Source organism: Pelophylax lessonae (genome assembly GCF_965119305.1).
Source record: "Pelophylax lessonae genome assembly, chromosome: 7".
Taxonomy (NCBI): Eukaryota; Metazoa; Chordata; class Amphibia; order Anura; family Ranidae; genus Pelophylax; species Pelophylax lessonae.
In genome coordinates, this window is record NC_138774.1 from 42,111,386 (window position 1) to 42,124,720 (window position 13,335).

The 13,335-nt window shown below is 43.6% G+C and overlaps 1 protein-coding gene across 1 annotated transcript in view; it reads left to right on the forward strand.

Moving 5' to 3' along the window:
* LOC309559444 (major histocompatibility complex class I-related gene protein-like) overlaps positions 1-13,335 on the forward strand; it is a gene marked incomplete at its 3' end in the record, with an annotated part of 74,689 nt that overhangs the window by 44,144 nt on the left and 17,210 nt on the right. The window contains exon 6 of the mRNA XM_082262703.1: positions 12,551-12,814. Coding sequence (XP_082118829.1) covers positions 12,551-12,814 — 264 coding nt within the window. The remainder of the gene's footprint in view (positions 1-12,550; positions 12,815-13,335) is intronic.

The window sequence follows — 13,335 nt, forward strand, 5'->3', positions numbered from 1 at the left end:
CAGCATCAACATTGCACAGAGTGTAATGAGAGAATTACCAATCGACATGAAGATGAAACACTGTAAAAGGTCCTGTCTGATGAAAAATGGCGCCACTACGCTACAGACTCCACCCACCACCCCAATAGCACATTGAAAAATCCGACATTCACTTGAAAATCAAAAAATATTCATGATAAAAATAAAGTTAATTTTAGTACTCTTGGAGTATGAACATGATATGTATGGATAAAGCCACCTCCAGTAGAAGCATCCAGTTGGGGATATTTGAGCAAATTTTTGATGTAAAAGTTTTGGTTGGTGGTTATCAAAAGTCTCCGTATATGACCGTTAGGTGCAGGGTCCTCACACCCATATGGTATACAAGGGCAATTGATGGCTCTACCACAAACTTCCTCTGGTAAATGGACATGTATTGGATGGCTGCACTTTCCAGATGAATCTTTAAACACAGAACACAGCAGTAGACACCATGTAAAACGGCACGGACATATGACTAAAACGGACAGACAGGCAAGCGAAGCAGGCAAACAAACAGATGGCTTTAAACAGTGATTTGCATACCCGATCTGATATTCAACCAGTATATGTGTCTGAGCAGTCAGGGCGCTCTGCAGCTAAATGTCCTCTGGTCTGTAGATATTGCAGTCCGGGGTATAAGATTATGCTCACTGATAGACACACTTGGTATGTCTCCGACCGTTCAGTTAGCCTTCCATCTCTATAAATTTCACCAGGACAGGCATGTTTGCAAACAATTAGTCACAGGGACAGAGCCGGTTACTGACCTATGGATAGTATGGATCCGTGTGATGTCTGCTTAGTACCGTCCGTCAATATGAAGAAGTCAGTCCAGTTGCATGTCCGGCCGTGGTGAGTCTGTTGAGGGGGCAAGCCTTAGTGTCCGCCAGAGAGCGTGGGAGCTTTTCCGTCTACCAAACAGGGCTTGGGCACCGAGCATCCGATCTGTGTACGCGGTCAGTGTTTCTGATAGGGTGGAGGGTGGAGTCCGCAGGCGTAGTGGTGTGTGACGTCGACGCGTTTCGCGTGACGCAGCACGCTTCTTCAGGACGTAATTAGCGTCCATTACGTCAGTCCTTTAATACTAGGAGCTCAGCGATCATTGGGTAAAGACAGTCAGGCTCCCTGCTGACGTATTATCACCTAAACAGTGACCCCTAGTGGACTCGGGAGGGATCAACACTAAAAAGAAGCACATAGATTGTTACAAGCAAAATATATGACAACGTAATCAATACTATCATATGTGGTTGTAGATAAACAACATCCAGGGTGATTAGGAGTTTATCTATGGATAGAGGGAGCAGAGGAATCCAGTTATCATTCTTACAAAAAGATAAAGAGAAGCATTTAAAAATCGTGGATTGCAATCATCTCCAGAAAAGAAGTATCAAGTGTGATGTAGGGAGGCAGTTCTTATCACATTTATTACCTAGACCATAATCCAGGGATATTTACAAGGCCTTAATACTCTTACAAAGACATATGTCTATTTTTAAGAAAAGTCTATCTTTCCTCATTATTTTCCCAAGATCAAGACACAGTGGCTGACGCCCAGGGGTCAAGTGACCCCAGTGACAAAGAAGCATTGGAGATTCTTGAGTCCCTACTTGATGAGAATATTGATGAACCGCTGGATGAGGAATTGATTTCTGGTGCCTATCGTAGGAAATGTAAGCTCCTAATCAGGTCTACTATTATGCCTAAATTCACTACCAACAAATGGCTTAACACCTTTCTGATGCTTGTGGAAGAAGACTTAACCAAGATTGATTGGAGTCTTCCAGTTTCTGATAATCTCACTGCTGATGAGAGACTAGCTCTGGAAGAGCTGAAGAAAGCAGAGGGCATTGTCATAAAAAGGAGTGATAAAGGAGGCAATGTGGTACTGATGTCTGAGACCAGCTATGAGGCCGAGGTCTCCCGGCTGCTCTCGGACAGCAGTACCTATAGGAAGTTGACTTTCAACCCTTTCCCACAATTGGCGGCTGAGATCCACATCAAACTGTCCCTGGCGTATGAGGCCAACCTAATCACCAAGTCCGAGAAGGAATATCTTGAAATTCCCAATTACAATATACCGACTTTTTATATTCTTCCGAAACTTCATAAAAATCTCTTGAACCCCCCGGGCCGTCCTATTGTTTCGGCAATCGGGGGACCCCTTGAAAAACTCGGTAGATATCTTGATTCATTCATTAAAGACTTGGTGATGGACTTGCCCTTATACGTCAGGGACACTAGTGATGTCCTACAGAAAATCAGTGATATTGAGGTCCCAAATGGAGCTCTACTGGTGGGAATAGATGTTGAATCATTATACACATCTATTCCCAATGAATGGGGAATATTAGCCGTTTATCATTTCCTTGAACAAAAACATTATAAATTTGGGGCCCAAAATGAATTCCTGATTGAAATCTTAGACTTTGCATTAACTAACAACTTTTTTCAGTTTCTCGGAAGTAATTTCCAGCAAATACAAGGGACCGCGATGGGAGCCCCGTGGGCCCCATCATACGCCTGCCTCCACCTAGGCCTATGGGAGGAGGAAACCATATACACTTCCTTGATGTACCTCAGCCATGTAAAAACATGGCTGAGGTACATTGATGATGTATTGGTTTTATGGACTGGCTCTAGGGGTGAATTGGATGAGTTCATGACCGAGCTCAACTCTAACCCTAGAAACATAAAACTTACATATATAGCAGATCCCCTTGAAATTTCTTTCCTTGATCTCAAAATCGAGATAAACCAAAGTTGTCTCTCTACTTCCACATTTCGAAAGGAAACTGCTGCAAACACGTTATTACGTGCAGACAGTTACCATCCTGGATCCCTGATTCGCGGAATCCCGGTAGGGCAATTCATCAGGGTCAAACGGATTTGTTCTGACCCTGTTGAATACCACCGGGAGGCTGCAAAGCTCTACTCCAGGTTCCGTGAGAGAGGATACTCTCACAGAACCCTTAGACGTGCGGAAAAACTGGCAGGTAAACGTACACGCCAAGAAATCCTTAATCCCATAAAGAAACAAAAATCAAAACAGGATAATTGCCCTAGATTGATCACCAAATTTGGTGGGCAATGGAATGAAGTAAAAACCATTCTTGAAAATCATTGGCACATTCTTAGAAGAGCGGGGAAAATAGGAGAGATAGTAGGACCCAGGCCCTTGTTGGTGGCAAAACGAGCAAATAATCTGGGCGACCATTTGGTTCACTCAGAATTCCAAAAAAACACTAAACATACCTGGCTGACAGATCTTCCTCCTCTTAAAGGAATGTTCCCCTGTGGCCATTGTGGCATTTGTAGGTTTGTGGAGAAAACTAATATCTTTACGAACTCAGAAGGTACCAGAACCTTTCTCATCCAGCGGTTCATCAATTGTGGAACTAGCAAAGTCCTCTACTCTATTCAATGCCCATGCAACAAATTCTATGTGGGGAAAACAAAGCGTCAGCTCCGCATAAGAATTAACGAACACATCAAAAGCATTAGACTCAATGAAGACACCCCCCTTGCCATTCATTTTAAAGAACTACATAATAGTGACCCTAAAGGCCTAAAAGTTAAAGGCTTTTTTTCCCTTGATCTTTCACCCAGACGAGGTGACTATGACAGGATTCTCCTTCAAAGGGAGAAAGCCTGGATTTTTCGTCTTGGAACTCTTATACCCAAAGGCCTTAACACCGAGTGTAGTCTGAAAATATTCTTGAATCAATAACAACAATTTTGGAATAGTTATACTTGGACATATACACTAACCCTGCTATGTTTTCTTATATAATAGATCACCAATGTAACACATACTGCTATATACTATATGGGTTGTATATGTCCATTATATACTCCATGTATGGTAGTGTGGATAAGATGTAAGAGTATTAAGGCCTTGTAAATATCCCTGGATTATGGTCTAGGTAATAAATGTGATAAGAACTGCCTCCCTACATCACACTTGATACTTCTTTTCTGGAGATGATTGCAATCCCCGATTTTTAAATGCTTCTCTTTATCTTTTTGTAAGAATGATAACTGGATTCCTCTGCTCCCTCTATCCATAGATAAACTCCTAATCACCCTGGATGTTGTTTATCTACAACCACATATGATAGTATTGATTACGTTGTCATATATTTTGCTTGTAACAATCTATGTGCTTCTTTTTAGTGTTGATCCCTCCCGAGTCCACTAGGGGTCACTGTTTAGGTGATAATACGTCAGCAGGGAGCCTGACTGTCTTTACCCAATGATCGCTGAGCTCCTAGTATTAAAGGACTGACGTAATGGACGCTAATTACGTCCTGAAGAAGCGTGCTGCGTCACGTGAAACGCGTCGACGTCACACACCACTACGCCTGCGGACTCCACCCTCCACCCTATCGGAAACACTGACCGCGTACACAGATCGGATGCTCGGTGCCCAAGCCCTGTTTGGTAGACCGAAAAGCTCCCACGCTCTCTGGCGGACACTAAGGCTTGCCCCCTCAACAGACTCACCACGGCCGGACATGCAACTGGACTGACTTCTTCATATTGACGGACGGTACTAAGCAGACATCACACGGATCCATACTATCCATACGGTCAGTAACCGGCTCTGTCCCTGTGACTAATTGTTTGCAAACATGCCTGTCCTGGTGAAATTTATAGAGATGGAAGGCTAACTGAACGGTCGGGGACATACCAAGTGTGTCTATCAGTGAGCATAATCTTATACCCCGGACTGCAATATCTACAGACCAGAGGACATTTAGCTGCAGAGCGCCCTGACTGCTCAGACACATATACTGGTTGAATATCAGATCGGGTATGCAAATCACTGTTTAAAGCCATCTGTTTGTTTGCCTGCTTCGCTTGCCTGTCTGTCCGTTTTAGTCATATGTCCGTGCCGTTTTACATGGTGTCTACTGCTGTGTTCTGTGTTTAAAGATTCATCTGGAAAGTGCAGCCATCCAATACATGTCCATTTACCAGAGGAAGTTTGTGGTAGAGCCATCAATTGCCCTTGTATACCATATGGGTGTGAGGACCCTGCACCTAACGGTCATATACGGAGACTTTTGATAACCACCAACCAAAACTTTTACATCAAAAATTTGCTCAAATATCCCCAACTGGATGCTTCTACTGGAGGTGGCTTTATCCATACATATCATGTTCATACTCCAAGAGTACTAAAATTAACTTTATTTTTATCATGAATATTTTTTGATTTTCAAGTGAATGTTGGATTTTTCAATGTGCTATTGGGGTGGTGGGTGGAGTCTGTAGCGTAGTGGCGCCATTTTTCATCAGACAGGACCTTTTACAGTGTTTCATCTTCATGTCGATTGGTAATTCTCTCATTACACTCTGTGCAATGTTGATGCTGTTGTTTTAACTTTTATTTAATAATTTTTCATTCAATAAAGCTCTATGTGATTTAATTTACCTCACCCTCGTTGTAGCCATACTTTGCAACTGCTTTTCTTCCACATCTATAACCACCACAGCTCATCTATAGGGCTGTCAATTACATCATAACAGGTAATTGAGTATCTATTGGTCAGTTGCGCATACCCTATATTGATCTGTATCAACATCATGTCTGAAAGGCTGACCAGGGTAGGCCGACGCTCACAGGCCATGAAAAGAGGGCAAGCAGCCTCTGTGTCCATTGTGAAAAGTGGTGGTCACAGTCTACATAGTGCATCTTCTGCAGGGGGGGCACTCCCGTCCTTGATTTCCGGTGCTGCCCGTGCTATTCAGCCACAACATGTGGAAGAGTTGGTGGAGTGGATCAATAACCCATCCTCATCTGCCTCTTCCTCTGACACCCACGCTCCCAGTAGTTTGCCTTCCACTGCAGCTGCCAAAGTCTCCCATGGCTCACAGGCTGCTTCTCCACAGCTACTCCTTCAGTCACCCCACCATCATGCATGCATGGAGGAGTCACCTGAACTATTCGATCATAGTGTCAGTGACATGCTCCATGAGGATGTGCAGCAATTTGAAAGCTGTGATGTTGGTTCCCAGGTTGATGAAGGGAATAACGTAGAGAGAGGGGGTGACAATGACGGACAAGAAACCAGGAGTCATGTTGGCATGGCTGAAGCACATTGCCAAGTTTGCTCCAGTGACGAGGAGGGAGGGGATGATGAGGTCACTGACTGTACTTAAGTGGCTGACAGGATAGAGGAGAAGGAGGGGGAGGATGAGGAGGACGCACAACTCCAACGAGGCAGGATGTGCTCCAGGGGCCGCCATAGCAGTAGCCAACCTATTGCGTCACAGCACAGAGCTCCACAGGTGCAGGGTGCTGCAAAATCCCCACGGACTCCAATAAGTTCATTAGTGTGCGCTTTTTACAGCATCTGTGCAGTAGACTGCAGCGTTGCTGTTTGCAACATCTGTCTAAAGTAGATTGTCATCTGCGATCTCTAACCCTACTATACCTCATGCCTTCCCAAATAGCAGCATTGAGAGGGAAGATGGTGAAGCAATGAGTGGCACAGAGACTTGCACCCAATCTGCTAGCAGTACACCACCGCTTGATTTGAGCAGCAGGCAAATTTCACTACCCCAGTTGCTGAACCGTAGAAAGAAATACTGTCCCAGCCATCCACATGCTCAGCGTCTTTATGCTAGCTTGGCCAAATTGCTAGCATTACAGTTGCTGCCTTTTCAGCTTGTAGACTTGGCTCCCTTTCGCAAATTTGTGGAATGTGCTGCACCATAGTGGCAGGTCCCAAAAAGGCATTTCTTTTCACGTAAGGCCATTCCGGCTATCTACCGTCATGTGGAAGGTAGTGTTTTGGCCTCGTTGGACAAAGCGGTCAGCAGGAAGGTGCACATTACTGCTGACTCTTGGTCCTGCAGGCATGGACAGGGACATTACATTTTTTTCACGGTGCACTGGGTAACTCTGCTTGCAGTTGGGAAGGATGCAGGACAGGGTTCGGTGTTGCAGCTTGTTTTCCCACCACGCCTCCAAAAAGCTGGTGCTGGTTCTGCCACATCTGGCTACTCCACCACCCCCTCCTCCTCCATGTCCTCTTCTGCTCAATTGTCCTCTGTAGCAACAGTGCTCCTTAAGCGTTCAAGGGGCTACACAAGCAGTCAGGCTAAAAGATGCCATGCTGTGCTTCATTTGGTCTGTCTAGGGGATAGGAGTCACACCAGTGTAGAGATTGTCAGCTCTGCAGGGGCAGGTTCAGAGATGGTTGACGCCATGACAGCTTGAGCCAGGAATGGTTGTATGCGATAATGGCACCAACCTTCTCTCTGCCCTCCAACAGGGATCCTTGACTCATGTTCCATGCTTGGCAAATCTGGTGGTGCAGTGTTACTTGAGAAGATACCCGGGCTTCAAAGATCTCCTGAGGCAGACCAGGAAAGTCTGTGGTCATTTCTGCCGTTTGTTCAATGCCAGCGCTCGCTTATCTGACATTCAACGGGAATTCAACCTGCCCACCAACCATGCCCACCAGGTGGAACTCAACGTTGGCAATGCTGCTGCGGCTGCTCACGCAGCAGAGGGCCATCAATGAGTACCTGTGTGAGTATGGCACAAGGACAGGGTCAGGGGAGCTTGGTTTTTTTTTGCCACGCCAGTGGCTTTTGATTAAGGGTGCATGCAACATCCTGTCACCATTTGAGGAGGCCACAAGGATGGTGAGCCGGGACGATGCATGCATCAGTGACACTATTACGCTAGTCTACCTGCTGGAACACACGCTGCGTGGAATAATGGAAAGGGCACTTGAGGAAGAACAGTGGGAGGAAGAGGAGGACTTCCTTTCCTCACAAGGCCCCCTTTATGCAGATATCATTCCTGCAGGACCACAAAACACACAGGAGGTAGAGGAGGATGAGGATTTCAGCAGCATGAATGTAGAGGAAGAGGAGTGCATACAGCAGTCTTCAAGGGATGGTTTTCATTCCCCAGAAACCACAGGAGTTTTACGTGGTTGGGGAGAGGTTGCTCCTGCTGACAATGTAATCCTTAGTGACCCAGAGGACTCAGAAGCTCATGCCTCCTCCAACGTATGTTGCATGGGCTCCCTGATTCTGCAAAGCCTGCGAAAGGACCTGAGGATTCGTGCTATCAAGGAGAGGGATAATTACTGGTTGGCAACTTTTCTTGATCCACGTTACAAGGGTGAAGTTGCAGAGCTCATCCTGCCTTCGCAGAGGGAGCAGAGGATGAAACATCTTGAGGAGGCCTTGAAAAAAAAATGTGTACCGCCTTTCCAGACACTGGGAGGTCAACATTCTCTGGACGTGTTTCTGAGGCATCGTTCAGCCAAAGGAGGAGCGGTCAAGAAGGCGGCCGGCAGACCAATGCCTTTAAACAGTTCTTTTGTTCTCAGCAGCACCCAGGGCTATTAGGTTTAAGCAACCATCGGCAGCGTCTCCATCATATGGTGCATGATTATCTAGGCACAAGAGCAGACTTGGAGACCTTTCCAGCTGCGCATCCACTGGGTTACTGGGTCTTGAGGATGGACCACTGGCCAGAACTTTATCAATATGCAATGGAGCTACTGGCCTGTCCGGCTTCCAGCGTGCTTTCCGAACGGACGTTCAGTGCTGCTGGAGGTTTTGTGACAGACAAAAGAGTGCGTCTGTCCACAGGCAAGCCTTTTCTATACAACACCAATTTAATTTACCATTTTTACTGGAGTTTTACCATCAGTGGCATATTTATTATTCATTGTTACCTTTCAGCTGTCTCTTGATATTTCTTAAATTCTTTACACATTTATTATATCCATTCACCAACCACCTTGGCAGCGCCACACCCCTTGTCCTTTCCAGTTTTCTGCATATAACCACGGTTATATTTGAGGGGGGCTGCAGCCTATAGCTTGATATCGATTTCCTTAGCGCGGAGTACACCTGTTTTTTATATATATATAGGGGTGTGTGAATAAAAATCAATTCAGTGCAAAGTCCAAAAAATATATTTATCACATATAAAGGTGACTCAGTGCTGTTTTATAGTCCATAAAGGTGCTTGTGTGAAAAATTCTTTGTGGATCTCCAAGTGTGGCCGGTGTGATGGATCACTCGTGCTCCCTTCACTCCCAGGACCGCACTCACCAGAAATACTAACCCCCACAGGGGTAGTAAGCTTTAAAGTAATTGAAGACCTTGGCTTCTATGGACCTCTATTGATGTATTACAGATCCTATTATTATCCTTGGAATCCCCGAATAGCGTGGCCGGTGAGCATAAATAAATGCTCTGGATATGTAGGAGGAAAGAAGGGCTTGTATAGTGAAGTACCATTTAAAATATATATTAACCACTTTAGGACTGCTCGCTGAGCTGCTACTGCGGCACAGTGGCAGCCCTGGGTCCAGCATTGTAGACGTACGTCGCTGAACTCTAAGCGGTCTCGGCGGCTCGCGCGAGGAGGAGAAGCGGCTATTGCCTTCTCCATTCCCTGACCATCGGGAAAAGTGTGAGAAAATCCGCCTGCTTTGTTTACACAAAGCAGGCGGATCTTCTCTGTGACAGACAGGGAGAGATCACAGGATTCAGCATAGCTGAACCTGCGATCTCTGTCTCTGTCCCAGAACCCCCCTGCCCCCACGCACGTCAGTAAGCATGAGGTATACATTTAACCCCTTGATCACCAACAGTGTTAACCCCTTCCCTGCCAGTGTCATTATTACAGTATATTTTTAGCACTGATTACTGTAGTAATGTCACTGGTCCCTCTCCCCCCAAAGTGTCAAAAATGTCAGTTAGGGGTCCAATCTGTCCACCGCAATGTCACAGTCCCGCAAAAAAAATGGCAGATCACCGCCATTACTAGTTAAAAAAAATAAATAAATAAAAATGACAAATCTTTCCCGTAGTTAGTAAACGCGATAACTTTTTTGCGCAAACCAATCAAAATACGCTTATTGCGATTTTTCTTTTACCAAAAATATGTAGCAGAAAACAAATTGGCCTAAAATGTTAAAAAATTTTGATTTTTAAATGTTTTTTTTGGGAATTTTAAATATTGTTTTTTTTTTTCAAAATTGTCGCTCTTTTTTAAAAAAATTAAAAATCACACAGGTGATCAAATACCACCAAAAGAAAGCTCTATTTTGGGAAACAAAAGGACTTAAAATTTATTTTGGGTACAGCGTCGCACGACCGGGCAATTTCCGTTAAAGTAGCGCAGTGCTGAATCGCAAAATATGGTCTGGTCAGGAAGGGGGTAAAATCTTCCGGACTTAAAGTGGATAAAAACACGCTCATTGAGAATTTTTTTGTCCAAAGACATGTAGCTAAATACATTTTGGCCTAAATATATGACAAAAAATAAATATATTGGATATTTTTTAACAGTCAAAGTAGAAAATGTCAATTTTTCGCAAATTGTTTGCCCTTTTTTATTAATATCGCAAAAAATAAAAAGCGCAGAGGTAACAAAATACCACCAAAAGAAAGCTCTGTTTGTGGGAAAAAAAGGACGTCAATTTTGTTTGGGTACAGCATTGCATGACCGCGCAATTGTCAGTTAAATTTGCGCAGTGCCAAGTTGAAAAAAGTGGCCTGGTCATTGAGCAGCAAAATCTTCCAGGGCTAAAGTGGTTAAAGTTAACAATAACATACTCACAAACAACGATGAATAACAGGCAATCACAATGTTGAACCTGTATAGTGGATAGCAATGGAACGCAAGTGACCAGAAGTGCGTTCCACGGAGACGGAAGTGACGCGATGACGAGCATCATCGCGCCACTTCCGTCTCCGTGGAACGCACTTACGGTCGCTTGGAACACACGAGCCCTTCTTTCCTCCTACATATCCCGAGCATTTATTTATGTTCACTGGCCACGCTATATGGGGATTCCGAGGATACCAAAAGGGTCTGTAATACATCAATCGAGGTCCACAGAAGCCAAGGTTTCCAACTACTTTAAAGCTTACTACCCCTGTGAGGGTTAGTATTTCTGTTGAGTGCGGTCCTGGGAGTGAAGGGAGCATGGGTGATCCATCACACCGGCCACACTTGGAGATCCACAAAGAATTTTTTGCACATGCACCTTTATGGACTATAAAACAGCTTTATATACACTTTATATGTGATATATATATTTTTTGGACTTTGCACTGAATTGATTTTTATTCACACACCCCTATATATATTTTTTATTGTTAGATTAATACCTCAGTCACCTTTATATGCAATAGATTTTTTGAATTCTGCACTGAATTGAATTTGTAACTTTATTCAGACACATTTATATATATTTCTTAGCACAGTGTCACCTTTATGTGCTTCTTTTTGGAGTAATTTTTATTATCCACTTAGTCACTTTACACTAAGTCACCTAATATATTGTTTTCATCCTAATATCCATTAAGTATATGGACACGGTTCTTTTCTTATGCACGTGGTCTCCTTATTTGCAATTTTAGTGATTTTAATACTACTTACTGTCTGAATTGATATGGTACAGATACACACCCTCAATTGAGTCTCTCTTATCCAATTGTTTGTTACATTTGGTAGCGCCATTCACCTCCCCCCTATTTCCATTTCCATTATATATCCTCTGGATTATATATTGTAGGTAGGCTGCAGCCAGTTTATATTTATATTTATCCTAGCGCAGATTCCCTCCCCTTTTTTCAATTGTTCACACTGGGGCGACTTGTCAGGCGAACTGATCGCCTGACAAGTCGCTGCAGGTCGCCTGCCATAGATTAGCACAGGACCCGTTCTAATAGGAGCGACACAAGTCGCTCCGACTTAGAAAAAGGGTCCTGAGCTACTTTGGGGCGACCTGGAGCGACCTGCATTGACTTCAATGATATGAAGTCTGTGCATGCCGCTCCGAGGTCGCGGTGCGAGCTGCGCACCGCGACTTCACAGGTCGCCCGGCAAAGTCGGGTCGCGCCTATGTGAACCGGCTCTAAAAATTATAACTTTATAGAATAAAGCCATCATTGTCCAATAAGATGTACATTAGCTTTTTAACATAATCTCCAAAGGTCCCTATACAGAAGTTTTAAAAATCGGTTATCAACAGTAAGGCAGAGAATTGCAGCACTGTATGAGGGGTATATGTTATGGTGGTCATACAAGCAGAGATAAAAATTTGACTAAATGATCAAATTGAACAATGATCACACTCAGCAACAGACCGACAGCCAACCGACATCCAGCAAACTTCCTTATTTTCCTTTGACTGTGTCAGAAAAAGCAATCAGCGGTAATCCTATTGCTGTATACAGTGTTTGATCGATTTAATTCTTTTGTCAAATTGAACATTAATCTTTTTTTATAAATGCATGTATGGCCACCATTAGACTCAACTAAGCTTTGGAAATTAGTAGATATATCCACTGTGAATACCAAATAATGGCTGTCACTGAGGCTCTTAAAGGTATAGCAGACTAAAAACTATTTAAATATCATACGTAATGGTGACGTTTTTTCTAAATTTTAGACCAGGAGCAGTGAAAAAATTCAGGCTGCTTGTATTCAATAGATATTTAAAACATTCACAATACTCTGTACATTCTTTAGATGACCATATGCTCAGTTACTATCATACTGGCTTGTACTACCCTGAGGAAGGCCGGTATCGTTTTGAGACAGTTGGATATGTGGATGATCAGGAGATCGATATGTATAGCAGTGAAAGTCATGTGAACATTCCAAAGACATTGTGGATGAAGGAGAATGAGGACGATGATTACTGGGAGAGGCAGACATCTCTGCGCAAAGGATGGGAGAAAGTCTTTAGAGACAACCTAATGATCCTGGCCAGTCGGTTCAACTACACAAGAAGTAAGTAATGGAACCCTTCAGTTGTTGCAGCTGTTATTTTCAATATTAAAGTAGTCTTTAACGCAGTATTAAACCCAAAAACAAACATTTATTATATTGCTAATTCTTAGATAAGCAATAGCATATTGGTTATTTTCAACTGTTGATCTGTCCAGTAATTCTATTATTTTTCAATTTCCTTTAACAGATCAAGCTATCCAGCAAAAGTGGGAGTTAGAGGGTTGAGACGAACCATTTACCACTGACAAGGGTGCATATAAAAGTCAGATTTTTCCTTAATGTTAAAGGGGAAAAAACAGTCGCTGTTACTTATTAAAAATTGTTAGCTGGCTTTTAAAAGCTTTAATTTGCTGCCCATCTAAACAATCTGACAATGCTGCTATCCAAAGTGTCTCTGTTGCTCCTCTAGTTGACTGGAGACACCCTACGACAGGAAGTGTGTTATTGGCTGAATCGTAATGCACAATTAGGTAAAGTAGAGTGACCGCACTCCAGACTTCAGAGGAAAATAGCTTTATTCA